Source organism: Agelaius tricolor, unplaced genomic scaffold (assembly GCF_023055355.1).
Source record: "Agelaius tricolor isolate 1412-34295 unplaced genomic scaffold, bAgeTri1.0.p SCAF_3, whole genome shotgun sequence".
NCBI classification, from domain to species: domain Eukaryota; kingdom Metazoa; phylum Chordata; class Aves; order Passeriformes; family Icteridae; genus Agelaius; species Agelaius tricolor.
The window spans coordinates 3,037,848-3,064,190 of NW_027269263.1; the positions used below are offsets into that span (position 1 = coordinate 3,037,848).

At 41.3% G+C, this 26,343-nt stretch overlaps 1 protein-coding gene across 23 annotated transcripts in view; it reads left to right on the top strand.

Annotated features, from left to right (window-relative positions):
* The window catches only part of MICAL3 (microtubule associated monooxygenase, calponin and LIM domain containing 3), a 174,203-nt gene that overhangs the window by 54,654 nt on the left and 93,206 nt on the right, over nt 1-26,343 (top strand). For all 23 annotated transcript variants that reach the window (XM_071422149.1, XM_071422165.1, XM_071422166.1 and 20 more), the window contains exons 2-11: nt 12,685-13,060; nt 18,496-18,703; nt 19,996-20,112; nt 20,823-20,924; nt 21,497-21,652; nt 22,183-22,283; nt 23,268-23,525; nt 24,082-24,197; nt 25,468-25,594; nt 26,105-26,198. In XM_071422149.1, the coding sequence (XP_071278250.1) occupies nt 12,797-13,060; nt 18,496-18,703; nt 19,996-20,112; nt 20,823-20,924; nt 21,497-21,652; nt 22,183-22,283; nt 23,268-23,525; nt 24,082-24,197; nt 25,468-25,594; nt 26,105-26,198 (1,543 nt within the window). In that variant the 5' untranslated portion in view covers nt 12,685-12,796. The remainder of the gene's footprint in view (nt 1-12,684; nt 13,061-18,495; nt 18,704-19,995; nt 20,113-20,822; nt 20,925-21,496; nt 21,653-22,182; nt 22,284-23,267; nt 23,526-24,081; nt 24,198-25,467; nt 25,595-26,104; nt 26,199-26,343) is intronic.

The window sequence follows — 26,343 nt, forward strand, 5'->3', positions numbered from 1 at the left end:
GCATAAATTGCCTGAAGTATTGCTTTGCATAGCATAGCTTTGCCATTGAGGGAAAACAACATTCAAATTTCATTTTCCAAAGTAAACAACGTGCAGGAGCATATCAGCAGCTTTTAGTAAGCTGTTGTAGCAAAACCAGAGTTTTCTTGAGATTGTATGAACAGCCTTTCCAAACAACACTGTTTCTGGCAGCTCTATGCACACAGGCAAAATTCTGGAAGTCTCTTGCCACCTTCAACTTTCAAGGCTGTAATTCTTTAAAACAGAGGAAGAAGCAAAATTCCATCCATACTGTCAAGGAAACACGGAGTTTCAAATGGCAGGGTCACCTCCCTCTCACTTCTTCCACCCCGCACACTCTGTGAGAGGACAGAGGGTTACAGAAATGGCTACAGTATCAGCTGCTTTCACAGAAATTCAGCTTTATGCAGCTAAAGGCCTTGAACCAGATAATTTTGCACAGCCTTCAATGAACTTTCAATAAAGCTGTTTTGCTTTGCATACATGTTTGCAGTCATGGTAAGGGGTAATAAACTGAGTAATTGCCTTGGGCTTTTCTTGTTGGACAGTGCTCTAGAACCCCACTACCCTGATTTCAAATACTGAGTTGCAGGACAAAAGCCAACACATTTTTCTGCCCTTCCTGGAGGTGTTCTACCTTATTTTTTTATATTGCAATAAGTAGGTCAGGAAGTAGAGGAGACTGGAAGGGTCGATCACAGGTGCTGATCACAGCCTGTGGGAATCTTCCACATGAAGCTCCACCAGTCTTCTGGCCCATGGCATTGATATTACATCTGAAAAGACTGCTGCATCCAAATATATTTGTCTCTTTCACAAAAAGACCAAATTGTGCTTAGAAGGGGGAGAAACTAGTCTGGGGAGGAAGGGTTCCTGCTCTTAAAGGATCAGGGCTGTATTTCTCTGCCTGTGAGACCAACTCTACCTTTACATTGGCATTCTGTAGAAAGAACTAGAACTTACGGGATACACATGAAATTAAATTCAACAGTGTGAGGCAATCTGATGGCCTTTGACTTGGAAATAACCAAGAAAGGAGAAAGAGTGATTCCTGTGATCAATGAGTACATTAAAATGTATGTTAGTTGTGGATTGTAGAGGTGGAAGAGGCTAAAGCAATCCCAGAATGGGCAGGAGAGGGAAAAGAAAGCTTATCTTACTCCATGAGAGCTTGATTTGACCTTAGCATAATGAAGGCCAAGGGGAGATGTGGCATTGTCTATAAATATATGTGGGAAGGGAGGCAAAGCTAATGCCTAGGTCAGCATCATCACAGGAACAGAGAGGTATAAACTTGGCCTGGAAATTAAAAGAAAGCTATTGATCATAAAAACAACTGGCTCAGGAAGAAATGTCTGAGTTGATAACAGGGATGAGACATAAAGCATTAATAATCTCACTGGGCACAGTGTGATAAGGGTAGGAAATTGCCCATTTTTATCAACATTAGATCCTTTTGTTCTTCAAATGAGCATTTCCCTGTTATTCCCTATAGTTACAGAACATAATGCAGAAGTTACCACAAAATGTGCATGCCCAGACAGTGGTGTCAGCCAGGGAAGGGAAATGAACTTTCATGATGGCAATGCCCTTAACAACTTCAACTTTTGTTCAGCCAGGCAGATGGCCACTGCAGGGCTCTTCCAACTGCAATAGTCTGTTCTATCCTAGAAAATAAACAGGAGTGCTACAGAAATGAAAGGTTAAAAGCAAACATTGCTTATTACTTGTGGTCACTCCCAAGTATTTCAGGAACCAAATACTGAAGTGTTTTCTGGTTTGCCCCAGGAAATGAGACGTTTTCTACAGCTAGCCAGATCTTTTGGGTCCATGGAAAAAACACATGATAATTTCTGGGGTGTATGCATGGGAAATGACAGGGGAGTGGAGAGTAGACATGGATTTTACTGGTAGTTCCCAGTGTAATGAGAAACAAACCCTTTACATTTCTCAGTCCTTAAACTGGAGGAAACTAATCTTTCTCAACAGCAGTATTTGTTTCTGTTAGCATAAACTAATAGTAAATATATAGATATTAAATTGTTTACTGCCAGTGAACAACTAGAGAGAGGGTAGTTTTCAGGTCTCAAAGACCCCAGGTTGTTCTGTACGGTTAATGCTCTCCAGGAGCACTGTATGGATTTCCAGAAAAGCAGCTACTGTTGTACTGTGGTGCTGCCACCACTCTTGGTTATTCCCAGTTTACTGAGCTCTGCTCTGCTACCAGTCTGTTCTGGCTGACTGAACCTGAAAGCAGGAGTTGAATGAAGTTGAACAAAATATTTCTTAATTTCAGTATTTTTCTCTTCAGATACAGCAGCAGCAGCCTGTTGGTATTGTCACTGAAAAAGTCACAAGTGACCTGCAGTCTCTGTGCTCCTTCTTGCTGCATTAAAAGCATTTTGGAAAAGGGTCATTCTGGCTAGTGTTCAAATACAGGATGTTATGGAATAAGAGATTATGGAAATGACACAGTTTGAGTCCAAGGTCCAGAACTGAATCATCTGCCAGTGGAAATAGTGAACTGCCCTACAGGACAGATCCTGTGAGCAGCACAGGAGCAAAGCAGTGCCCCAGTCCTGTCAAACCATGTCAGTCATTGTTCCACAGGGCAGTCTGTGAGCATGGGGGGCTTTGCCTGTTAGGAAAGTGCACACAGGTGTGTTGCACAAAAAGTGCTCATAGTTCCCTGGGGGAGGGCTCTCAGACCCACATTAAGCAAAGGAAATGCCCGTGCCCCCTCACAGGGCTGCTTTCTCTGCCAGATAGCCTCAGTGGAACCTTCCAGGTATCTGCCTCAGACCCCAGATATCCCTGCAGAGGAATGGCCTTTATCCAAAGGAGGATGGAATTAAAAAGGCTAGGACAGAGCAGTCTTTGAGGATAAAAGGCAAAGAGAGATGTGTCCTTGCTACTGGGAATAAATTCTGCCAATGGCACCTTTACACTTAGGTTGGATTTCATCTCTGACTAATTCGTACCAAGTCTTTTCATGCCCCCACCAGTGCAGCTGTACTTGAGGAGATTGGTAATGTCTGTCTCTGGAAGTGATGACTGCCTTCTTCTTCCAGGAGGCTGCCAGAGCCTCAGGGAGAGGAGAGTAAATCACAGAACCACCTCCAGCTCCTTCCTCTAACTGGTTTCCTAACAGATTTTCATTTGCTCCAGGCACTGAGCTTGGCATGGGCTTTGCTGAGAGAGGCATCCTGCAGGTTCCAGGGCTGCAGGGAAGTTGCTATCTGGGCAATTGAAACTGCTCAGTGTTTACTGAGAGTCAAATGTCCAGCCAAGTGGGGAAGGTGCTGCCTGGTTACTATTTATAACCCATGTACAATATGTGCAATTGGTATTATCTGATATCCAGAGCTGAACGGAAAGTTGGATGATTTGGGTTTTGGTTTTGCCATTCTCTGCCTACAGTTTGGATTACTTTTCAAGATTCTGGGCTATTTTGTAGCATGAGAAAATGCAAAGTCTTTATTCTGTCTGTTTGACAAGACTGAGCCAAAATGTTGAACTGGTTATTTGCTTACAATACATTCCTGTCTCCTGGTAAAAGCTTTCCTTTACCTCTGAGGAATATGAACGATGGAGAAGCATTAGACACAGCAGATGGTGCAACAGAGACAAACTTTCATGAAGTTGCTAAATTTCATCAGTTGTAATTTGATGGTCTCACAGTTGGTTAGTTACTAAGGGCTGGATTTTGCTTTGCTTTTTAAAATTATTGTCCTTACTCAGGGTTGTGGAGCACTCCACTCTGTGGAGCAGAGTGCAAAGCGTTGGTCTTCTTATCTTGGAAAGAGGAAAGATTTATGTGAGTAAATTTATCAAGAGTTAATACTAAACTAAGTTTAACATACTGTCAAGAACCCCAAAATGTAAGCATAGCAAGAGTATTTTGAGGAAAGGATGGGATAAAGACTTTCTTTCCCTCTGAAATTAAAGTCATGTCTACAGGAATGCAGCTTGGGAGAGATTACAGAGGAGGTTTGTGGCTTGTGTGGAATAGACCTCCACCAAATGATCTAATTTATGAAATAAAAGTTATAGGACGAATGTGTGGGTGTGTTTTCTTCCTGTGACGAATTGGGATTTAACATTGTGTCCATTGAACATGGTCAGTATCTCTCTGGTTATCTAGAAGCCCCATGCCTTTAGAGTCTAATAAATAAGTTTTACTGTAAAAATGAGGTGTAACTCCATAGTGAATCTGACCAAAAAGATAAGCCATGATGGAAAATAGTCTCCTGGTTTGTTTCAAATCCTGCTTGGTGCCCTGTTGAGACTCTGCTCAGTCAGTAATGCTCTTGCTGAGGTGTGTAATTCTCCACCTCTGCAAAACAAATTGAAATTGCTTAATTGTACATTATTGTCTAATCTAGTGAGCGATGTGGGAGGACAGCACATGGCTGTGAAGCCTGTGGGGTGTTAGAAACAGCCTGATCCAACCTAGACTGAGTTTGTTGTCGTTGCCATTTCTGATTTTAGGTGTATAGACAGACTGCAGAGCACATATTTTTGTGCATAGCTTGGAAGGAGAAAGGAAGGCTGGGGTAGTGGTTTGAGTTACAGGAGCAGGGTACACCCATGAGTGGTTATAAACACACTGTGGGGTTTTGTTTGGCAACAGGGAAAGCTTGAGGGTGTCAGCCTGCCCTGGGGGACCTTAGGCCTTATTGGCCATGCATGGGCTGGGGACAGGGGCAGATTGGAGCATCCAATAGCAGGGATGCAGAGTGACCTCATCTGCAGCTGAATCTTGAAATGCTGTTCCTGGTTGGACTTCACTTGTTAAGGGAAAGGAGGTGGCAGTTCTGGAGGTCTGGATTTAAGGTCTGATTTTTTAGGTGGTTTTTTTTTTGATTCTGCATGTATCTTTAACGTGGTAATTACACAGGCTAAGGTTGCACCCATGGGTTATAGCATGATCCCAGCCTTTCCTAAACTTGTCCTACAATAAAGCTTGGTATTTGTTTTTCTTTTTCTTTTAAAGTTCAGCCATCTCTAAATGGTGGTTTGTGGGTTGGAGAAATCTTTACAGCTCTTTTATTCAAATGTCTATTTACATTAGATTTCTTGGCTCCCAAAAGAGTCTTGCAAGATGTGTAGAGGGAAGAAGATTCCAAGATTTTAAACTTTCTTGCTTTCTGTAATCAGTCTTCTTCCACAGAAAGTGGTTATACACCCACTAAATAATCTGTAATCTGTTTGAACTGCTCTGTGCAGGGGATTTGTGATGCCATACCTAGCTGACTGTGTAAAAATGGTGAAATTAGGCATCTTCTATTCCTGTTTTCTAGCTCCCTTGTCATCCATCACTTCCTTTCAGGAAGTGCCTGCCTCTTTTCCACACCCATTACAGCTGAGAGTTGGAAGCAGCACAAATAAAACTTGCTTTCCCATGTTCATTTTTTACTGTCTGTAACTGGAATATTTTGTGAGAGTCTGGATTTACCAAACCACAGAGGGGTGAGCCCTGGACTTGAAAGTTTAGGGATCTATCTGCTGTGATTAAAATAAATGCTGGCACAAATGGCCAGTCTTTGAGCTGGCTTCTGAGGTGCCAGATATTTCTCTTAATGACTGCTGCAAATGAAGGGGGCTTTGGTAAACTCAGCCTCCTTTGGATCTCTAGGTGATCAGTAATCTTTGACCTATATAAGGGGGAATTACAGAATCAATGAAGTTGGAAAAGACTCTGAGATCACCAAGTGCAACCTGCGCCCCCACACCACCGTGGCACTCAGTGCCACCTCCAGCCTTTCCTTAAACACCTCCAGGGACAGTGATTCCACTAGCTCCCTGGGTAGCTGTTCCAGTGCCTGACCACCCTTTCTTTGAATAAATTCCTCCTGATGTCCAGTCTGAACCTCCCTGGCACAGCCAGACTCTTCCTGTGCTCTCACTTCTTCCCTGGGAGAAGAGGCTGACCCCCCCCACCTGGCTACACCCTCTTTTCAGGAGGTTGTAGAGAGGATAAGGGCACTCCTGAGCTCCCTCTTCTCCAGGCTGGACAACCCCAGCTCCCTCAAGTCCCCCTCATGGGATTTGTGCTTCAGACCCTTCCCTGGCTAATTAGTTAATGAGAGGGAGAACTGAAGCACATGAGGTGGAGGCAAGTGCAGATACAGAGAAAGCAAGCACATTCTACAGAGGGTGCTGGACCTTTTCATTCTGGTCTCAACCATTTTACATGCCCAATAAAGATCGGTAATTTTTATCCTCTTGTCAGCTGCAGATCCTATGGTTCTATCTGTTTCTTTGTTCCTGTTATCTTTTCTCCTCTGTGATCACTTCTGTGATCAATGCAGTCTGTTTTGGTGTTAGGTTCTAACACCAAAATTTCACTTGCACTTATGTAAGCTTTCACTCACATAAATTTTTGCAAATGTGTTCATGTGAGTTTCATTAGACAATTTCTTTAATGAGATTACTATTTTTTTTTTTTCAAAATACAAATAGAGGCTCTATTTGTTTTCTCCCTGTGCCATGGAATGGTTTGGGGTGATCAGTGCTCCAGCAGAATCTGGGGACCTCAGTGGGCTTGGCTCTCTGGGCTGCAGAGGCTGTTAAAGTGTGTTTGTGGCCTCCACTCTTTGTTCTGCTCAGAATTTCTACTTGGGGCAGAACAGTGCTCTTGTTCTCTAATGCTCAGTAAAGCTTTTCTCAAAGCTGCTCTTTCTTGTGGCATGCACAGCATTTTAGCTTGGAAAAATGAATGGGTCTATGTCCTGTGTGGTGTCAAAAGCTGATATACCTTGCTGTGCTAAGGCAACAAATTTATTTTATCCCCATTTGAAGTCATAGAAATAAAGTTATATGAAAATGCCGTTCTGGTAATTTTAGGAGTCTTTCTTTTGTTTTGTTTTTTTTTTTTAAATAGGCACTTTCCAAGGGTTATTACATAGTATTTGCAGAGCTCTGGGGAAATCCAGCTTGTAAAACTGGGCGGGAACTAACTTTAGGATGCATTTCTGTGTTGAAATGTAACATCAGGAACAGCTTCAAAGCACTTCAGATGAAGGCATTCAACTGTGTTGCTCTGTTAGATCGTGGTGTGAGAATGACACCTATCCAGGTGTCCTACTGTTATTCCCTTATCATCCTTTGAGGAAACAGCTACCTCTTCCTTGGTATAATTTCCTTTTTTCTTTTTCTTCCAAAGAAAAGCATTCATCTGTTTCTTGGTCTCTTTCTTTGTTAGTGTTCATTTAGTGTAGGGAATGCTATGATCAAAGAGTTGTGTATGACAGCAGCAGCAAAGTATGTTTTTTGAGTTCTCACAGAGAAAAGGTTGTTATTTGTAGGTCAAATGCTTTCAGTATTTGTGTTGTGGCACTGAAGAAGTGGTTAGTAATAAGCAACGTACACATTTTTCCTTCTCTACTGTAATGTGAATTTGGGAACCAAAATATTGTCTATAACTGCTTCTCTGTTTGTATGTTTCCATGTTCTTGTGTATAATTAGCGTTTCTTCTCAGGTGAGTACTGGGGTGAGTTTTTCTTGACATGAGCATTCTATGAACTGTTTATGTATGTGCTTTATGTATGTGCAAATACCAGAACAGGTTCTGGTATTTGCAGTCAAGTTCATACTTGGTTTCTCTTTCTCCCACTTTTGGCTTAGCTTGGAAGAGAGAGTAGCAGAAAAGAGATGTGGAGACCCACAAGACTGTCTCCCATGTGGTGGGCAGAAGTGACCAGATCAGGTTTCATGGTATATTAAAACACAGTTTTTTGACAGCTTATTTACTTGAGTCTTGAATGTTATGAACAGGAACAGATCTAAATCCCATTTTAAGACGTGCTGTGGACAGGACTGACGTGCCCCTTTTCCATCTGGTGTAAAAGGGAAGCTGCAAACAATGGCAACCACGCCTTTGTCCTCCTGCTTTCCCATTCTTGGTCTGCATTACATGGAGCTGAAATAGTTGCCAGTTTTGACTGTAGTTTTTCTTGTCCTCTTGTCCTCTTTTTGCCATCTGTTCCACAGTCTTACCACTGCCCTAAAGCTGCACTTTTTGGTATTGTAATCACTTGGAAAGTCATGAACATATTGTAGAAAATCCATTTTTTCAGTTTTAGCTGAAAGTAAAAGAATGTAAATCTTAGAAATTAAAACAGAGCTTTTTCATTTGTTGGAATAAAGATTTTTTTTTGTGTGTTTGGCTTCCTAAAGAGGGGAGGCTTATGGGATTGAGCCATTTGTTCATCTGCTTTTCAGTTCATCCTTAATAACTTTTGAACAATTTCATCCAGATTCAATGAGGAAAAAGAGTCTCAAAGGTAATTGGTTTCCTACAAGAAAACTGGATGCTGGGTGGAGGAGAGAGACAAAAATAGGTGTCCCCACTGTCTGTAGCATGAGCTTAACTGTAATCTGTGCTTAGGCTTTTGCTAGCCAAGTTGCAAGTGTGTCCTGGCTGCCTGGGTACTGCAGTAATCTCGGAGTTTGCAGAGCTTGTTACTGAGCCTTGCTTAGGCACAAGCTACAGAAGGAGCCATGAAAGGGAGGTAAGGGCATAGGGAATGTTGCTGGAGAGTAGTTTTATGATCATGGACCAGTTTGCTGTCAAATTCCATATGGTATTACTGCTTCTTCTTGATGCCTGACTTCTCAGAGGATTGTCTGTCAAGGGTGCATCTGTGGTGTTGGCCTGGCTGTGAAATAACTCAAATGTAACAAAGCACTTAAATAGTGCTCAGAGAAACTCAGCATTCGGAAGTGCAGCTGGGCAATTACTTTGGCAAATGTTTTATTCACTCCTGATTTAGGATGGAGAGAAAAAGCTGTGAATGTAGATGGAATTAACTCAATAATTTCTGATAGGGAAAAAAAAGATGGCTGGAAAATACATTCCTGTAGTATTTTATTTTTTCCCAGGCTCAAGTCATTGCTTGAATGAACACTTTGAACAAAATTAGGATGGAAATGTAGAGGGGGTGGTGACTTGTATAATGGGGATTTATTTGCCTGAACTATATAAGCCCTGCATTTGCAACACTTGCTGCAGAACTTCAATTTGTACAACCAAATTCATGATGTGTAGAATTTGCAAAATCTCCTCTTATCTCTTGCCTTTGGCAGAAGTAGGGCACTGGGCTTTCTTTCTCGTGTATGCATTTGATGAAATATTCATATTCCTGCATCTGTGGTGACTGTGGGAAGGAACCACCACCTGGAATTATTCACTGCCTGCATCTCTGTGTTTTCCATTGGTTTCTTTGTCCTGGGCGAGCGCTGGAGATCCTGAGGGTACTTGGAGCCATGAGTCAGTGACAACCTCCTGCTATTATTGTAAATAGCAACGTGAACGCTGTTCTTGCATGCGTTTTTCCACGGGCTTTGTCTTTCACTCGCCCAGCTCCCAAGCCAAGGAATTCACAGAGCATCTGAGTCAGCAATCAGCTGCCTCGAGACAAAACATGCAGGATACTGCAGACTTGCAGAACAGCCAGCAAGGCACACCAGTACCCTGGAAACCTAGCAAATAATTCTTGCCTGCCCTTGCTTTCCTCCTGTAATTTCCATGTTCTCTGACGTGTTGCTCTTGGGTTCCAAGGGCTCAGGGTGTTTACATCAGGAATGCAGAGTTCTAGGGAGTGACCTAATGTGGTGACTGAAGCCTCGGTGTTTCACCCTTGGGCATAACTGATTTCCCAGGCTGTGTGAAGCGGGATTTGGGCAGAGCTGCCGTGCTAAGGTACCCCTTGGAATGTGCTGGCTCAAATGACCTGTTTGTTCCAGGTTTGGCTGCTGGCTTGGCAAACCTCAGACACACAGCAGCAAGTTCCTAGAGTGAAAGGATATTATGTTTAATATCCACATGTTCTGTGGGGTCAGTGGTCAGAGCCAGGAACGACACACACCCCAATGTCCATGTGGCAAAAGAACAAGTTTATTGTATGAAGCCCTGTTTATAAAAGGGGTTTTGAAAAACCCAGTTATTGGTGTGTTCCTTGACACCACCCAGCTCCTGGACCTGTGAGATGTCTGCAGCTTAGGATGGAACAGAATTGGTTGAGAATCCTTTCTTTCAAGCCAGGGGCCAGCTGGTTTTCTTATTTATAGCCAAATTAATTGCCCAGTACAAGCCAGCTTGTACTGTGATATAATGTGACAAAAGGAGGTTGGGTTTTAGCTTTGGGGTCTTTAAGCAGTGCAAAACCAATACTGCTTCACTTGCTTGGTGAAAAGCTATGGGAGAAGCAAGACTAAGAAATGATCCCTATGCTGTCCTTACATCTGGATATATCAGAAGTGGAATGTGGACTAAAAGACCTGAATTGTGAATCCACTTAATTTAGGTCATGTAACTTGTATTGCTTTTTCTGAAGAAGTCTCAGTCATCCAAAGCGCTGGTGTAAAGTGAGTGTTTGGGTGGTGGAGTGGGGATGCAAGAAGTGGGGGGAACATAAGAGTATTCAGCTTGGAATGCTGTGCTGATTAATGAGGCATATGACTTTAGGCTGTAGGTATTTTATTGTGTCTGTATGACGCAGAGACACTGAAATGACTCCTTCAGCGTTAGAGGTGTTTTGTTGGAGTCCATTATAATGTTCTTCTTGAGAACAAAAGAGGAGGCACAGGACTTCAGTACCTGGTGGGGCCAGAAGAGAGGGGGAGAGGGACTTTAAACAAGGACATGAATGATAGGACAAGGGGGAATGGCTTCAAACTGTTATAGGGCAGGTTTAGATTGCATATTGAGAAGCTCTTTGCTGTGAAGGCACTGAGACACTGGCACAGGTTGCCCAGAGAAGCTGTGGATGCCCCATCCCTGGAAGTGCTCAAGAAAAATTAGATGGAGCTTTGAGAACCTGGTCTAGTGGGAGGTATCCCTGCCTATGGCAGGGGTGTTGGAACTTTGTGACCTTTAAGGTCTCCCTTCCAAACCAAACCATTTTGGGGTTCTGTGACTTGGCCTCTGTAGCAGTGCAGTGGTTTCCTTGAGGTGCAAGTCTGGAGCAGGTTTCCAGCTTCACAACAGTGAAGTTAAGATGGAAAACAAGCAGTTCCAATTTGCTTAGTGAGCAGCACTGATATGGACATGGGCATCACTATCAGCCAGTTAGAAAAACAGCTTTATTGGTACTGGGTCCTCCAGGGTGGTTGTCCTAATAAAGTTAGAATTGCATTCTGCACTGTAACCCACTGTTGTACTTTGACATCTGTAGGAACTTTTATTTTTCAAAACTACCAGTTTGTGGCTGTATGTAAAGGTTTCCAGGACTCCTTTGCTGTTTCTAAACATAAACAATAAATACCATGTTAGGCTGAAAAGCAGGAGTGCCCAAATAAACTACTGGAGAGCTGTCATATGGGAGGGGAAGAGACATGAGCTGTAATGTTTGGCTTGGCTTCCTGTCTGCTGGAAGCAGGAAAAGAGCTGGTGAGAATCTAAAAAGTTTTATCCAAGTCCACATATTTCCCTTTTTGCCTCAATACCCTTTGCAAAAAAAAAACCAAAAAACAAAAAACCAAGGGCAAAACCCACCTTGGAAGTGCTTTCACTTGCATAGTTTGTGCCTGTGTTCCCATACTGCCTTCATATCTGAAGGCAAACACAACTATTCTTTCTCAGCAAGAAGGGTAATTTAGAGTATACTTAGAGTTATCTATAAAAGAAAGAAAAGGGTTTATTCTATATAAAAGAGAGAGAGGAAGAGCAGATAGCTGTGCTTTAAACGTGATCCAAACAATTCTGCAGGTCTCCAGCCTGCTTCTGAGGCATCCCAGAAATGAGCAGCAGAGCTCATGACAGCAGCTCTGCCCCAGCAGATTAAAGGAGACCCCAGCTACCACCTAAAATTTTGTATGGACCTGCATATCAAAAGAAGCTGAAAAACACAAAATCGGGGAATTACTATGGGATCTTAGAAGGCTCATGCACCAGCCATGTTTCACTCTTACACTGCTCATTTATGGACAGAATTATGTGTGTAGGCTTTAGGTAAGGGAAATGTTTATACTGCTTTATGCAACGCAGACACGCTTCATTTTTACAGCCTTGACTAATTTTTCCAAGAAATTGATTGCTATTAGCAGGTTTAACTTCTTTTTAAGATCCCAGTAAGCATCACTGTGCAAAAACCAGTCTTGGCAAGGACTCTATATCAGCTTCTGCTATGCCATCCTCTTATCTCTATTTATCATGACCAAAGACATGCCTTTTTAGAGTGAAGGCACAAAAGCTTATTTTACTGATGGAGTATGGACTCTTGAAGTGTTTGTGGCAGTAGTGTTTTTAACACCAGCCCATAACTGTTGTTGTGGTGTTACACAGTAACTGCAACATGGTAGGATTTGCCTGTTCTGTTTTACAACCTCTGCCTTCTTCCAGACACGGTGTAACATCTGCCTCTTTACTTGGAACTTCCCTGCTCTTCATGCAGAATGAGTTTTGATAAAACTTCCAAGGCACTGGCTCACGTTAAAGTATTTTGTGATTTAACAGAGATGTGAGATGTGCTGCTGTCTGCAGTGAGGCTCAGTGAACTCTGGAAGCCTCCTCTTCATTCAGCCTGAGTAGAAATCCTTGGGATATCTATCACCTGAGAACTGACTGGGAATCTGGGCTCTCAGTTCAGCAGGTTTAGACAAAATTTTGGAATGAAAAAGAGTAACTGAACTTGCTCTTTCTTCTTTTTGTTTTATAGGTTAATAATGCTTGTAAGGCAGAGGTGAAAGTGGCTCAGCAGAACAACATCAGGAAATCTGGCAGACTGGAAGAGCACAGCTGCCCCCCTGGGCAGCTGCCACGTGTGAAGCATGGAGGAAAGCAAAAACGAGAAGGTGAACCAGGCTCATGTTCTCTTCGACAGATTTGTCCAGGCTTCCACCTGCAAGGGGACTCTCAAGGCTTTCCAGGAGCTCTGTGACTACCTGGAGCTAAAGCCCAAGGACTATCGTTCCTTCTATCACAAACTCAAGTCCAAGCTCAATTACTGGAAAGCCAAAGCCTTGTGGGCCAAATTGGATAAAAGAGGCAGCCACAAGGACTACAAGAAGGGGAAAGCATGCGCCAACACCAAGGTAAGAGGTTCAGTCACCATGGGCCAGGCAGCTATTACCCAATCCCTCTGGAATACACAGTAAAAAGGTGTGGATGTAGGAAAATATTGCCTGGTGTAAGCCAGGGAAGTATCAGGAATGTTCTCACAATTTTAGCGTTTGATCAGCAATCAGAAATTCCTTTTGTCACCACCAGATGTGACTGCCCACCCGAATGTATTTTATTCAGGAGGAGCAGCCAGCAAGTTCTTACAATGTAAGTTTTTTGTGGCATCAGTCCTATAGATAGATGCCTTGGAAAATCTTAATTGGTAAACCTTTAATCTTGGTTGACTCGTTTTTGCATTTTGACAGTAACAGGAATGTGTGCTGTCGGAGTCTAGGATCCAAAATATGCATGTTTGGAAATTTCCAGTTGTAATTTGAAAATTCTCATGACTCTCTCAAGAAAACTGAACTTTTTTGCCAATTTGGCAAAACAGACTGTTTCCCATTATTTAGAAAGTGATCAATTTTATTCTAAGCTCAAAGAAAAAAATATGCTGTGGAAACTCATACCAATTCTTTTTAAAAGGTTGGTATGTGTGGTATTTACTGCAGGAATTCCTGCTTTTACACACACACACACAGCATTTTACTATTTTTTAAACCTGAATTACTTTGAGCTGGTATTTATGTATTGCTCCCCTTGGACAGTGTAGTTTGAAAGCAGTTCTTTATATAATTTATTGAAATGTGAATAGAATAGGTTGATTTTATAAGTAATCAAGCACTCTTTTTTTTCCAAAATAGCCAAAGGGTGCAGAATAGGATAAAATTAGAACAGGTTTCTGTCCTCTTTCATTGAGGACAATAGGTGCTGCTCTTTCTCTTGAATAGGCACCTTTTGAGAGAAGTGCTTTAATTGGAAGAGTTAATGACTAATTCCTCAGTATGGAATTGAGGGAGAAATGTATCTTGCTTAGAGAATTTCATTTCAGATCTGTGAACTTATATTTTCCCCCAAATGGATACTAGAAAGTTACATTCTTTTCTTAATTGTTTATCTTGTTTCACTTTCCAGTGGCCATTTTCATAAGGATGGAGGTGTTTACAGTGAAATACTGTAGTAACGCTTGGTAAACTCTGAAAATCAAACAATTGGGCACTGTTGGTAATCACAGTGGGCAGCAGCTTCAACACCCCAAAAATCCAACCACTGTTAAAATTTACATTTTTCAGGCAACATAAGATAAGAAAGGAAGGATTTACCAGAAGATGAATGTAATAGGTTTCGTGTATGGTTAGGAGTAAATCTTCCAAGATCATCATGGAGAAAAATTCTAAATTTTCTGCAAAACTGATCACTTTGTGCATTCATTAGATTGAGGAATTGCTCTTACTTTGAATGAAACCTAGTGGGTTGAGCTGAACTAGGGTGTTTAAGTCTGTGAAATGAAGATAAGTGGTTTATGCTTTTAGGACAAAGAGATGGAAGGAGCAAGATGTAGAGGTTTTTAACTTCTTTGAATAATAGACTCTAAGAGCGATTTTTGCATCTAGGCTCTGACTGTATTTGTTAACAATGTGGAAAAGGTTGGTTCAATAATTGAGATGAAACATTAAAGATGAGATTTTATAGGCAGATAAGTGGGTAGTGCTTGATTGTGAGAGCATACAAAAACCAGATGTGAGTGGAAGGTGACATCCAGCTATGAAAGGCATCCAGAAAATTGAGTGTGACATTTATATCCACGGGAAGTGGTGAGCTGAGTTTAGAAGGACATTAGAGCTCCATTTGGTGTTATTGAGCTTGAATTAACAACTAGGCAGCCACAAGGAAATGTCAGAAAGGTAGAGATTTTAGCTTGGCCAAGAAGTAGCCAACTCTTGAGGTTTTGTGACTTGACAGCTCTGACAAAGCTGATTGAACCAGTGTCTCTGATGAGGTGATGCAAAGACAATTTATAGAGGAAGATTGCACGAGATCATGGGTGAAGCCCCCTGGGAAGTTGGCAGTGAGAGGAATGAAAGAAATGGAGTCCTTGAGATAGTGCTCTGAAAGAATAACTGGAGATCCAGAGGAGTACTGAGGCTCAAAAGTCACCAGAAAAGGGTGTGCTTTGAGTAAATACATGTAAGCAAGGGTCTTTAAAACCTCTCTTCAAGTACAGTTATAAAGTGGATAAAAGGAGTAAAGCATCCTGGGAGTGATGTTTGACTGAAGAAGTTGCTAGGGATTTTGTATCCTCCAAAAGCTTAACCTATTTCACACACCAAAGCCAAGTTAAAGAGAGTGAGAATGGAATTGGAGAGCTGGGATCAAGAGAGTGATTGTAAAAGTAGCATGTGGTGGGGTGGTGGTGACATAAACAGAGAGGCTCATGAGGTCATGTGGGACTGTCCCTCCTTGAATGATGAGACAAAAACCTCAGAACTTGCTGGTGTTGGTGTGAAGGACCACTGTGATGGGACTGGGCAATGACTGCAGTGAACATATTTTTTAAATCAAATTTCATCATGTATTCCTCTTATCTTTTCATATACGTTTCTATTAATTTCTTGTTTCCTATCCAAATAGTATCTGCCATTAAATGTTTAAATTTACTTTACTCCTAAGAGGTAATCATAACTGTTTAAAGCAGAGGCCTTTTGAAAACTGAGTCATGTGTGATTTGATGTTTCCTAACTCACTTGGCTTTATATTCCTAATGTTTAATGTAATTTGCAAACTGCTGATTAAAAGGTACAGAGATTTAAGTGGGCATGTGGAGATGATAGAATTTAAAATAAAGATTAGGGTTTTATCCATGTCAGAACAGAAGTCAGTAATTTCTTTAGGGAGCCTGGCTTCTGTACACTTGAACATAAATGAGTTCTGAAGTTTTCATACTTTGTAGGATAGCTCTTAATTGCCCATTTAAAAATTGTTCAGGGATGAGGTGCTGTGCCTGGAGTTGGCCAGTTTGTGCACATGGCCAGCATCCAGGCTAACCAGAATTCAGATAATCAGAGTTCATGAAAGTGTTTTGAACATGATGGGTTGTTCAAATGTAAATAGTTACAAATGGTGCTCTCTCTCCATTGGTTATACAGAGAATACAGCATTTCAGTTTGCATTTGCTGTTCCATTACCATGGCATTGTTACTGGAAACTTAATATAATCTCTCTGAAAGATCTTGAGCAAGAAGTGTTTTTGAGGGGTGAGACAGCTTCAGTGCAGGGAATTGCAGCAATTGCTTGGAGTCACTGAGGGGAAAGGGAACAAGGAATAACAGTAGCTGCCTTTATTTGGCTGTACTTGGCATGTCATGGAGTTACTGCTGACTGGGAGTACCAGAAGGTGGGTTTTTATGAGATATCTGACCCTGGAAGAAGCATTGGAAGTGGAAAACAATCTTTTCTATTTTTAATTGTGCTTAGAATTTATGTTTTATAACAACATAATTTAATGGTTTTGTGATGGAATTAAAAAAAAAAGGCAACTTTGACCATAAATTACTTGTCTGAGTATTTTACATTCAGAATATCTAGAATCTTAATCAAAACCTAAGTGCTTTTAACCACATCCTACTATGAGAGCAGGGAGGAAGGATAGAGAGAATAAAAAACTTTAAACTTCCTGTGGCAAAGTTGCAGGCAACTAGCTTATAATTTCATGAAAACTGAGTTTGAATAGTCTGATTTTAGTACAATTCCTTTGCTGTTGTGTACTCCATCATAAATATTTTATATGTGGAAATTTGTCAAAGAATGAAAATCACCCAATTCAGTGTGTTCTGGTTGCTTATTGAAATCCAGGCTCTTTGAAGATTGTAGTTATTACGTGAATAAGTATAATGTGCTGAGCTAATTTTCCGAAAATTTTTTAAAAAGAAAGACAAGGGGTGTTTGGGAATTACACTTACCTACAAAGAAAGCAATATTAAAATTGGAAGAGTATAGATCTAACTGAGGATCCTGTTCAAGATTACCTGTTCAATATACAATTTTATTTAGTTATTTATTAGCTCAGAGGTTGGGTGTGCCTTTTGTCCCAAATGCTTTCAGGTTCCTGAAGCCACTAAAGAAGCAGTGGTGTTATTATTCCCTTCCCTTTCCTCTAGACTTGGATCTCTGCCCTCAGATTTATGTGATTCCTTATCTTATTCAGTAGTCCTACGTGGAATTTGCATGTCAATAGCTATATCATCACTGCTGTAATTGGTTTGCCATCATTCAGGCTTTACATTTGCAGTTTCATGGTGCCTGCAGAGTTTATGCCCCAGTGGTGAGAACGTGGCAGCCTGTAAAAATTGTCAGGTGGGGATGACCACCAAACACCAAGTTTTTCTTTTTGGGATTGGTTGTTTATCAGAACACTGGCTCATAGATAAATTTTGGCATAATTAAGAGTTTCTCAAAGAGCTTTCTTGTGCAGCCATAAGGATCTGGAAGAGAATCACGTAGCAGCAGCAGCCACTTGGGTAACAAGGTCTCTGGTTTACTCGGTAGAAATCAAAGTACAGTAACGATGAAGAAATGGACTGTGTACTGTGTTTATGTGACTGCACATACCAACGCTTTCTCTGTGGACATCAGTTCCTGTGGGTAAAAAGTGTCTCCTGACTATCTTGGGTTTTTAATTGGAAAGTATTTTGCTGCATCATTCTGTTCTCAGAAGGTACTTCAACACTAGACACGCATGTATTTTACATTCTCAAGTTGTTTATTAGCATCTGATGGTGTTTGTGAGTAAAGTGGAAAAAGATAAGGGAAGGTGAAAGACCTTTCATATGACAAAGGTTAGGTTGGAGAAAAGATTTGTCTGATCACACAAAGGTTTTGTTTACATGATGTCTACTTCCCTGACGTCTCCTTTGCTGCAGTAGTAGAAGCCCCAAAGCACCACCGAAGGCATAAAATATTGTGCTCTGACTTGGCTACTCTTTTATTCTGTTACTCTAAATGATGGTGTTTATAAAAACATTAGTGTCTTGTGTTTGTCTGCTGTAGCTGTTGCAATACTACTGAAGATATTCTTAAGAAAGGCCAGCTCAGTGTTTGGAAGATGAGAGGAAAACTTGTCAGTGGTTTTGTTTTTGTTTTTTGGGGGTTATTTTGATTTTCTGTTTTGTTTTTTTAAGAAAAACAAGTGGAATGTGGGAGGGAGAAGCCTTCAGAAATATTGCTGTTCTCCAGGTAGCTTGGAGAGTATGACTTGGCAGCTCTTCCTAGAGCAAGGGTTGCAAGCACACAGTTGACTTGCCTGCTTCCTGAGTCTTTTCACTGCTCTGCAATATACTTCATTTTCAGGTTGTGGTTTCTGCTTTTCAATGGCAGAACTTAGCAGGTAGAAACAGACTGATGTGAAATTTCAGCTTATGTTTCAGACCAAGAGCACTTCTTCCTAAGAGCCATGGGATGCTCGGAAGCTGCTGCCGAAATCCATTTCCTCCAAGGACGGTGCAGTTACTCAGTGCTGGTTGTTTTGCAGTGTCTGATAATTGGGGCTGGACCCTGTGGCCTTCGCACAGCCATCGACCTGTCCTTCCTGGGAGCCAAGGTGGTGGTGATAGAGAAGAGGGACGCCTTCTCCCGCAACAACGTGCTGCACCTCTGGCCCTTCACCATCCACGACCTCAGGGGCCTCGGCGCCAAAAAGTTCTACGGCAAATTCTGTGCAGGCTCCATAGACCATATCAGTAAGTACAGGCAGGGCTGGGCACAGCAGCACTGCTTCTTCCTGGGGGGAGGAAGGTGAGGGTGAAAATTCAGCCCACACAGTCCCTGCTCTCAAGATTTTGTGGTACAGTTCAGCGTTACTTTGTGCATTCTGGGCTAGTCATGAGATTAAAACATGCAGTGTTTATCTGTCATCTCTTAGACATTCCTAAGGCATAGCTTCTTCCTACACTGAAAAGTACACTTAAAGCTCAAATGTTGTTTTTCTTTTAATGGATAATTTTTTGGTTTTTGCTGATACGTTGCTGCAGCTGCCACATTGTTCTGTTTCTCTTGAGCAACTTGTAAAGAAAAACTAGTGCATGCTTTTGAACATTCTTGTGAATTTCAGTCTGGAGAAAAGAGGAACAGTTTGTGGCTTTGTTTATTTTCAGGAGAGTGATGAAGATAGGTTTTGATTAAATAGATGTTTGTGTTAAAACTGAGAATAATCTTGATGATTTTTATATTCTGTTAAATCAGTCCTCTTTGAAAGCTGAATGCTTTGGTGGAGTAGGAGTTATTTTTCTTTTCTTTTTTCTTCCCCAAAATTGACTGTACAAGGCACAGCCAGGTGTTGCCCACCAGTCTGTGTTGTCTTTTTTTTTTTTAATTTGGCAACAAATGGTAAAACTGGAAGTTTTCTTTGTAACTTCAGCTTGCAGATTGCTTTTCCCCTCTAATTTATTTTCATTTTTATTCTTCCTGTCTTTATGCATTTTATCTTTTTTTGTGTATCAGCACAGCTAAAATTTAGTGTTTAGGTGAAGGATTTTTTCATTTCAGTATCTGAAATATAACAGTAAGGTGTTTTTCTTCAAATTCATTGAGTTTGCACACTGTAATTTTCATTTTCATTGCCAAAGTTACCTGAAGAGAAGAGGTGGCAAGGAGCTTTCTATGCCCTCAGTAACCCAGAGGTGCTGGGGTGGAGGTGCAGTCAGTGTTACAGCCAGGCTGATCCAGTGGCTCTCTGCCATCTGTGACAAGTGCAGTCCTGCCTGTGCTGTCTTCCCTCCCTCTCCTGCAGCTCATGTCCTGGTTGTTACCCTTGTTGCTGGTTAGGGGACTGAAACATTAAAAAATTACTTTTTATTGGGGTTGGGCTGGGTTTTCATCTGCAAATGCTGGGAACTCCAGCATTTCATGTGGGGAAGAGGAAAGTAGCAGCTGGCCTTTGTCAGGGTATCAGTAATGTCACACAGACAGACATGGGCACTCGGGCTCTTTTCTTTTCCTTCTATTTCTTTATCATCTGCTTTTTCCTTTGCAGGTATCCGTCAGCTCCAGCTGATCCTTTTGAAGGTTGCCTTGATCTTGGGAATAGAGATCCATGTCAATGTGGAGTTCCGGGGGCTTGTTTACCCTCCAGAGGACCAGGAGAATGAAAGCAAGTAGCACTGAAATGGGCAGTAGAGATGGGGGAAGTTATGGTAGGATACACAGGACACACTCCTTAACTCTGCTTATGATGTTAAGTCCTTTCCTCGTGCTCCATTAATAAGAATAGTTATTAATCCATTTTTGCTTGGATTTTTAGTAGGATTTGCTTTTTTTATTGGCAAATCCAAATTAGTTACTGTATGAAACAAAGTCACCAGAAGGACTGCACAGAAGTAGACCAAGACATGGTAAATTGTAATTGCTTCTAAAGTACTTAAGCCTATTACATAACATTTTGATAACATTTTGAAACAACTCCTTTCTTTGCATTCACTATATTGGTGAATGATCCTTGTAATGCTTTTGGTATCGCTGTGAAACCTGTTCTCTGATCACTACAGGAGATGTAGCTTACTTGTAGTTTGGCTTTTTATTAATTGTATAGGCAGTAGAGAAGTTTGTAGGGGCCCTTAAAGGAATTAGGGGCGTTTTAGCAGAGTTGTGTCTGCCTCTGATTCATGTGGAATTGCTGCAGAGTTCAGGAATAGCCCTGTCATCAGTGTAGCTGTCCTGCAGGGTTTCTTGACTGGTCATGTGTTGTAGGATTTATTGATAGTAAGAACTATTTTTTTAAATTGTTATTATTTCTATTATCTTTTTTTTTTCTATTATTATTATTGCCATTTATATTGTCACTAACTTGGAGTTTATCTACAGGAATAGGTTGGCGTGCACTGGTCCATCCCAAAACCCATCCAGTGTCTGAGTATGAGTTTGAAGTAATCATTGGAGGGGATGGCAGGAGAAACACCTTAGAAGGTAATGGTTCATAATTCACCTCCAAACAGAAGTTATTCTTAAATTTGTTGGAACAAAAGTGGCCTTTAACACACCAATCAAAATCTGGAAAGACACTTGATAGTCTGATAGGGACAGGTGACAAGTGATTGGGAGATTAAAAGTCCATGTAAAAATCCATTTATAGCAGAGATGTGGGTGGTCTTTGTTTTCTTCCTCTAAAGTAATAAAGACATAAGAGTTTTTGATCTGGATAATTTTTCCTACGTTTTTTTCTTTAGTTAAGTAGTGTCACTCCTACCTTTGGGTGTAGGAAGTGAGGTGTTGAGTATTATTCTGTGTAGCAGAGAATCCCTTTTTTTTTTTTAATGGAAATTGCAGCTTTAGGAACAGAGATGAGAGACAGGTGGGGAGCTTTTCCCCTAAACAACACTGTTCTGATGAAGCAATTGTTCTTTCCTTCTTTGGAGGAGCTTGTAGCTCATCAATTCCCTTCTCTCCCTTTACTTTGTGAGTGTACCTGCCTGTGGCATGCTGATCCTTCTCTGAAGGTGTGTTTGCTTTTCAGCATTGCCACTTTATCCTTCCTGCAGGGTTTCGCCGAAAGGAATTCCGTGGCAAGCTTGCAATCGCTATCACAGCAAACTTCATCAATCGCAACACCACAGCTGAAGCCAAAGTAGAAGAGATCAGCGGTGTGGCCTTCATCTTCAACCAGAAGTTCTTCCAGGATCTCCGAGATGCCACAGGTTTGCCAGCACTTGACAGATTTCCAGTGAAATATAAACTATTTGTTTTTATAATTGCGATTTTGCAGCTCAGATTTGTGTGTTTAACCAAGAAACAAGCATCTTGTGCAAGGCAGTCAGTGCTGCCTCTGAAATACGATTTCTCTATTTTTGTATACTGTAGCTGTTCTGCTGTACAAAGCAGATGTGTGTCATTTTGATTCAGAAGTGGAGAATTTATGGTTTTCAGGAAATGAAAGCCCTAAATGGGAAGAGGTCATGAATCCAGTGTTCTGCTTTTTGCGCTCCACATCTGAATGCAAACCTTAGAGTGATGATAAATGGATTTTTTAAAAGTAGTTTTATGCAGGTGAAATATGCTGTGTTTTTGTTGACAGTTCAGATTTTAAAGTCACCCAGAGCCATGGTAGAAAGTTGCTTGGCATTCTCTCTAACCATGCAGTTTCAATTTACTTTATTCTGGTAGAACTTCTGTTGCACATGACTCCTAACTTGTTCCTTCATTACCATGTCTTTTGTTCTGTCACAAGGCATTGACTTGGAGAACATTGTCTACTACAAGGATGATACACACTACTTTGTCATGACTGCCAAAAAGCAGAGCTTGCTGGATAAAGGAGTGATACGGCATGTGGGTATTGCCTTCTCCTGTATTCTCTGTAAGCTAAAATTGTGGTGATAATTTACTTTTGGTAAGGTGAAAGTAGGAAAATAAGCTTTTCTTCCATCACATAATGTTTTTATACAGTTGTTATTTTAGCACATGAATGTAATTGTGTTCTAAAAGGGGCAATTAATGCCCTTCTGAAGTATTTTAAACCATCAGATGAGTGTTACAAAACCTGTCCTTTTCAAATTTGTCTCCTTTTGTAGATTTGGGAGTTTTGCTCATGCTAAGATAAAATACGCTGAAGGAACATTTAATAGCTTAGTTGAGCTTCCCTTATTTTATGGGAATGAAAAATGCTCAAAAGTTTCTCAGCCCTTTCATAGTTAACAATGCAAGCAGGACTGATTACTGTCTGGAATAAAAGATCTATATATTTTTGTCACAGTCATATTTTCTGAAAAATCCCTTCACCCAGGATTTTCTCCTGGGAAGCTGAGAAGCCTCAGAGAAAAAGGAAAACAAATTCTTATCCCATTTGCTTCTCCTGTGTTGTGCTCACTTGTGGGATGTGTTTGGACATTGTTTACCCACAGGTGATTGTTTCATTGTTTTCATGTGAATTGTTTTGACTTATTGGCCAGTCAGGGCCAAGCTGTGTCAAGGCTCTGGAAAGAGTCACAAGTATTCATTGTTATCTTTTTAGCCTTCTGTAAGTATCCTTTGTGTATTCTTTAGTATAGTTTAGTATAGCATTCTTTAATATAAAATAAATTAGCCTTCTGAGAACATGGAGTCAGATTCATCATTTCTTCCTGCCACGAGGAACCCCACAAGTACAATAGATTTTCTCCTGGAAGCATTAACACAGATAGGAATGAAAGAAATTAGCAGGCAAATTTGTATGAGTAGATTTGTCAGAATTTTAATGCCAGCTACAATATATACTAATCTTAAAACAAACTGGTGAGTTTGACCACAGCACTTTAACGGTGCTGGTTTTGGCAGGACCATGCTGACACAGAGGTCTTGCTGTCCCGGGAGAATGTGGACCAGGAGGCTTTGCTGAACTACGCCCGGGAGGCAGCAGATTTCTCCACTAACCAGCAGCTGCCCTCGCTGGACTTTGCCATCAACCACTACGGGCAGCCCGACGTGGCCATGTTTGACTTCACGTGCATGTATGCCTCCGAGAACGCCGCCCTGGTGCGCGAGCAGAACGGCCACCAGCTCCTTGTGGCGCTGGTCGGGGACAGCCTCCTGGAGGTGCGTGGTCAGCTCTGAATGAGCACCAACCGCTGAGATCCATGCTGCCTGACAGAGAGGCACTCTAAGGAAAGCTGCTGGTTGTTACAGAAGAAAGTGGGAGGTTGGAAGGAAGGGTGGGAGTGTTGGGAAAACAGAATTTTTAGCGTGGTAATGATTGTGCTTAAGAAAATGTGTGCAGAGCTTTTTCTGAAGTCCTGTCTGTCCCATCTGCTTCTTGTTGACTCTCTACAGAACCTACTGTGGGTCTGCTGGTAGTTAGCATTTTGTAGCTGGTTTAAAAAGTGCTGTCTTGAAGAGAAGCTGTTAAGGCACCCCAGGCTATGAATTACTGTTGGAAATAGAGGAACACTGGCTTTGGGAGAGCTCTTGAGCTGCTCACTGTACATCTGGTTTCCTCTAGCCCAGTGGGAGTGGAACTTGTAGCTAATTACTGAGTTACAATTTCCTAGCAGATTACTGCCTGAATATGTACTTGATACTTCTTTAAGATTTTCCCTAAGTGATGCTTTTCCTTTCTCTGCTTTGTTTTTCCTTTGGTAACCTCTAATATCAGCCATTTTGGCCAATGGGAACTGGAATAGCCAGGGGATTTTTGGCTGCAATGGACTCTGCTTGGATGGTACGAAGTTGGTCGCTCGGAGCCAGTCCTTTGGAAGTCCTTGCAGAGAGGTAATGGAGAAAGTGAATACATTTACAGTTCTAATCCAATCCTCCAACATCTCATCATTCATTACAGTTTCTTTTAGTACAAATTTGTAGACAGAATGGGAGATACAGACTCTCACTGTTTTTAGAGAATGCATGAGGGTATAATTCAGTTAAAGAAAAAAAATTTCAAAGGAGTTGATAAACTGAAGTGTATGGATGAGTAAGAAATGTTGCTATTCCTGGTCCTAGTTTTAAAAGATTAGATGAGGAATCTTTTTTTAGGTGCTTATTGACATTGCATGGACAAAGTGAGCCTGACTAAATGTCACCAGCCCTTCAATGGCAAACCAGATGAAGATGTAGATGCCTTTAAAGTACCAGATACAAAAGTTCTTGCTGTCTCCTATTATCTTGTGAATACTTTTTATTATTTCCTTGTAAGGAAGCTGTGACTTGCTATCTTTCATGTTGTCCTTGGTTACTTTGTTTCATGTAAGCCAAACAGCATCTTGTCTCTTTTGAAGTATTGAGTTCCTGATGTGTTAATCAGTTTGCCCCTGACTCAAGGGGCTCTCTTGGAGATAGAACTCGGGTAATTAGAAGAGGGAGTGAGTAAAAGCAACAGTTTTTAGGTCCTATTTTAAACTTCAGCAACTGCAGCTTCTGAACATCAGGAATCATAGTATAATTTCTAAAATGGTGCAGTGGCACAGTTCATACTTTAAATTCCATTTGTTTGAATTTAAAAAAAGTGTGGAAAATAATGTTGCTGTTGAAGCTAGACTTGATCACCTTTCCATTAGCCACTTCAGACAGCAGTAAGATCTTCCCTGAGCTGTCTCTTCCACATATTGAACAGACTCATTTCTCCTGGCCTCTCCTCACAGGACAAATGCTCCAGTCCCCTTGGTGGCCCCTCTTCCTGAGCCCTTCCTGTATCTCAATGCCTTTATTGTACTGGGCAGCCCCTTCAGTTTTGCTCAGTGCATTCTTCTCTGCCCTCCTTTCAAATTCTGTAGTTGTATTAAAGTGCAGATTTTAATATGGTTATGCTGACTGTTAGCTATGCAGTGTCTGAAGTGGTTAGATTTCTGATTTGAATGTTTATCTCCCCAGAGTTTACTTAGCCATAGTAGTAGTGATGCATCTCTTAAAAAAAAAACAAAAAACAACAGAACAAAACCTCAAACCAGCCAAAACAAACCAAAAACCCCAAACCACGACAAAGCCTAAGCAAAACAGATGAACCAAAACAAAGCCCCAAACTTTTTTTTTGTGTTATTTTCCCAAGGGAAAGCATTTATAGGCTGCTGCCTCAGACCACCCCAGAGAACGTGAGTAAAAACTTCAGCCACTACAGCATTGATCCTGCCACCCGATATCCCAATATCAACGTCAACTTCCTGAGGCCACAGCAGGTAAGTCACAGACAGTGCTCCTGAGTGCTTGCAATCTGCAGTGGCTTTCCTCAGGTGAAGCTGTGCCAGTGTTTTAGGAACAGAGAGTGATGTGTGTGTAGCATGGAAGCAGTGAAAGGCAGTTGAATCAGTCAAGAGTAGGCTTTTGTACTTGAACAAATTCCTTTTTAGGAATGGGTGATTTTGATAATTTTAAGTGTGATATAATAGTACAGGAAACCTATAAATTTGTGTTTTCTATGTGTGCATTCTCTTTGTAATAATCCAGTCTAGCAGTCTGTCATTGCAATTTGGTATCCACTAAGCAGCAGCAGTCAGCTGGACTGTTCAGCACTGGTGAGCTGCTCCTTGCTGTTGTGAGGTTCTTGGGATAGGATTTTTGCTACCTACATGTACTCAGCTTCCTTTTTGTACCTTGGGATGTCTTCTTATTGTCTCCTGGTTATTTCTCTGTGTGTCTGGGGTGCATGGCATATTCATCATCTTAAATGTTTTTGTGTCTCATTTTAGGTACGCCACTTGTATAATACAGGAGATTTGAAAGACATTCACCTGGAGATAGAGAACTTTGTGAACTCCAGGACACCAAAGCTGACTCGAAATGGTAAGCCTGGCTGCTGTCCTCTTCCTTTTGGTATTCTGGAGCTGGATGAGTGCAGGAAGTAGAGAACAGCAGGGCTGTAGGATATTATTTAACCATTCTTTTAATTTGGAAAATGTATCCAGTAATTGTTTTGTCAACAGTCTGA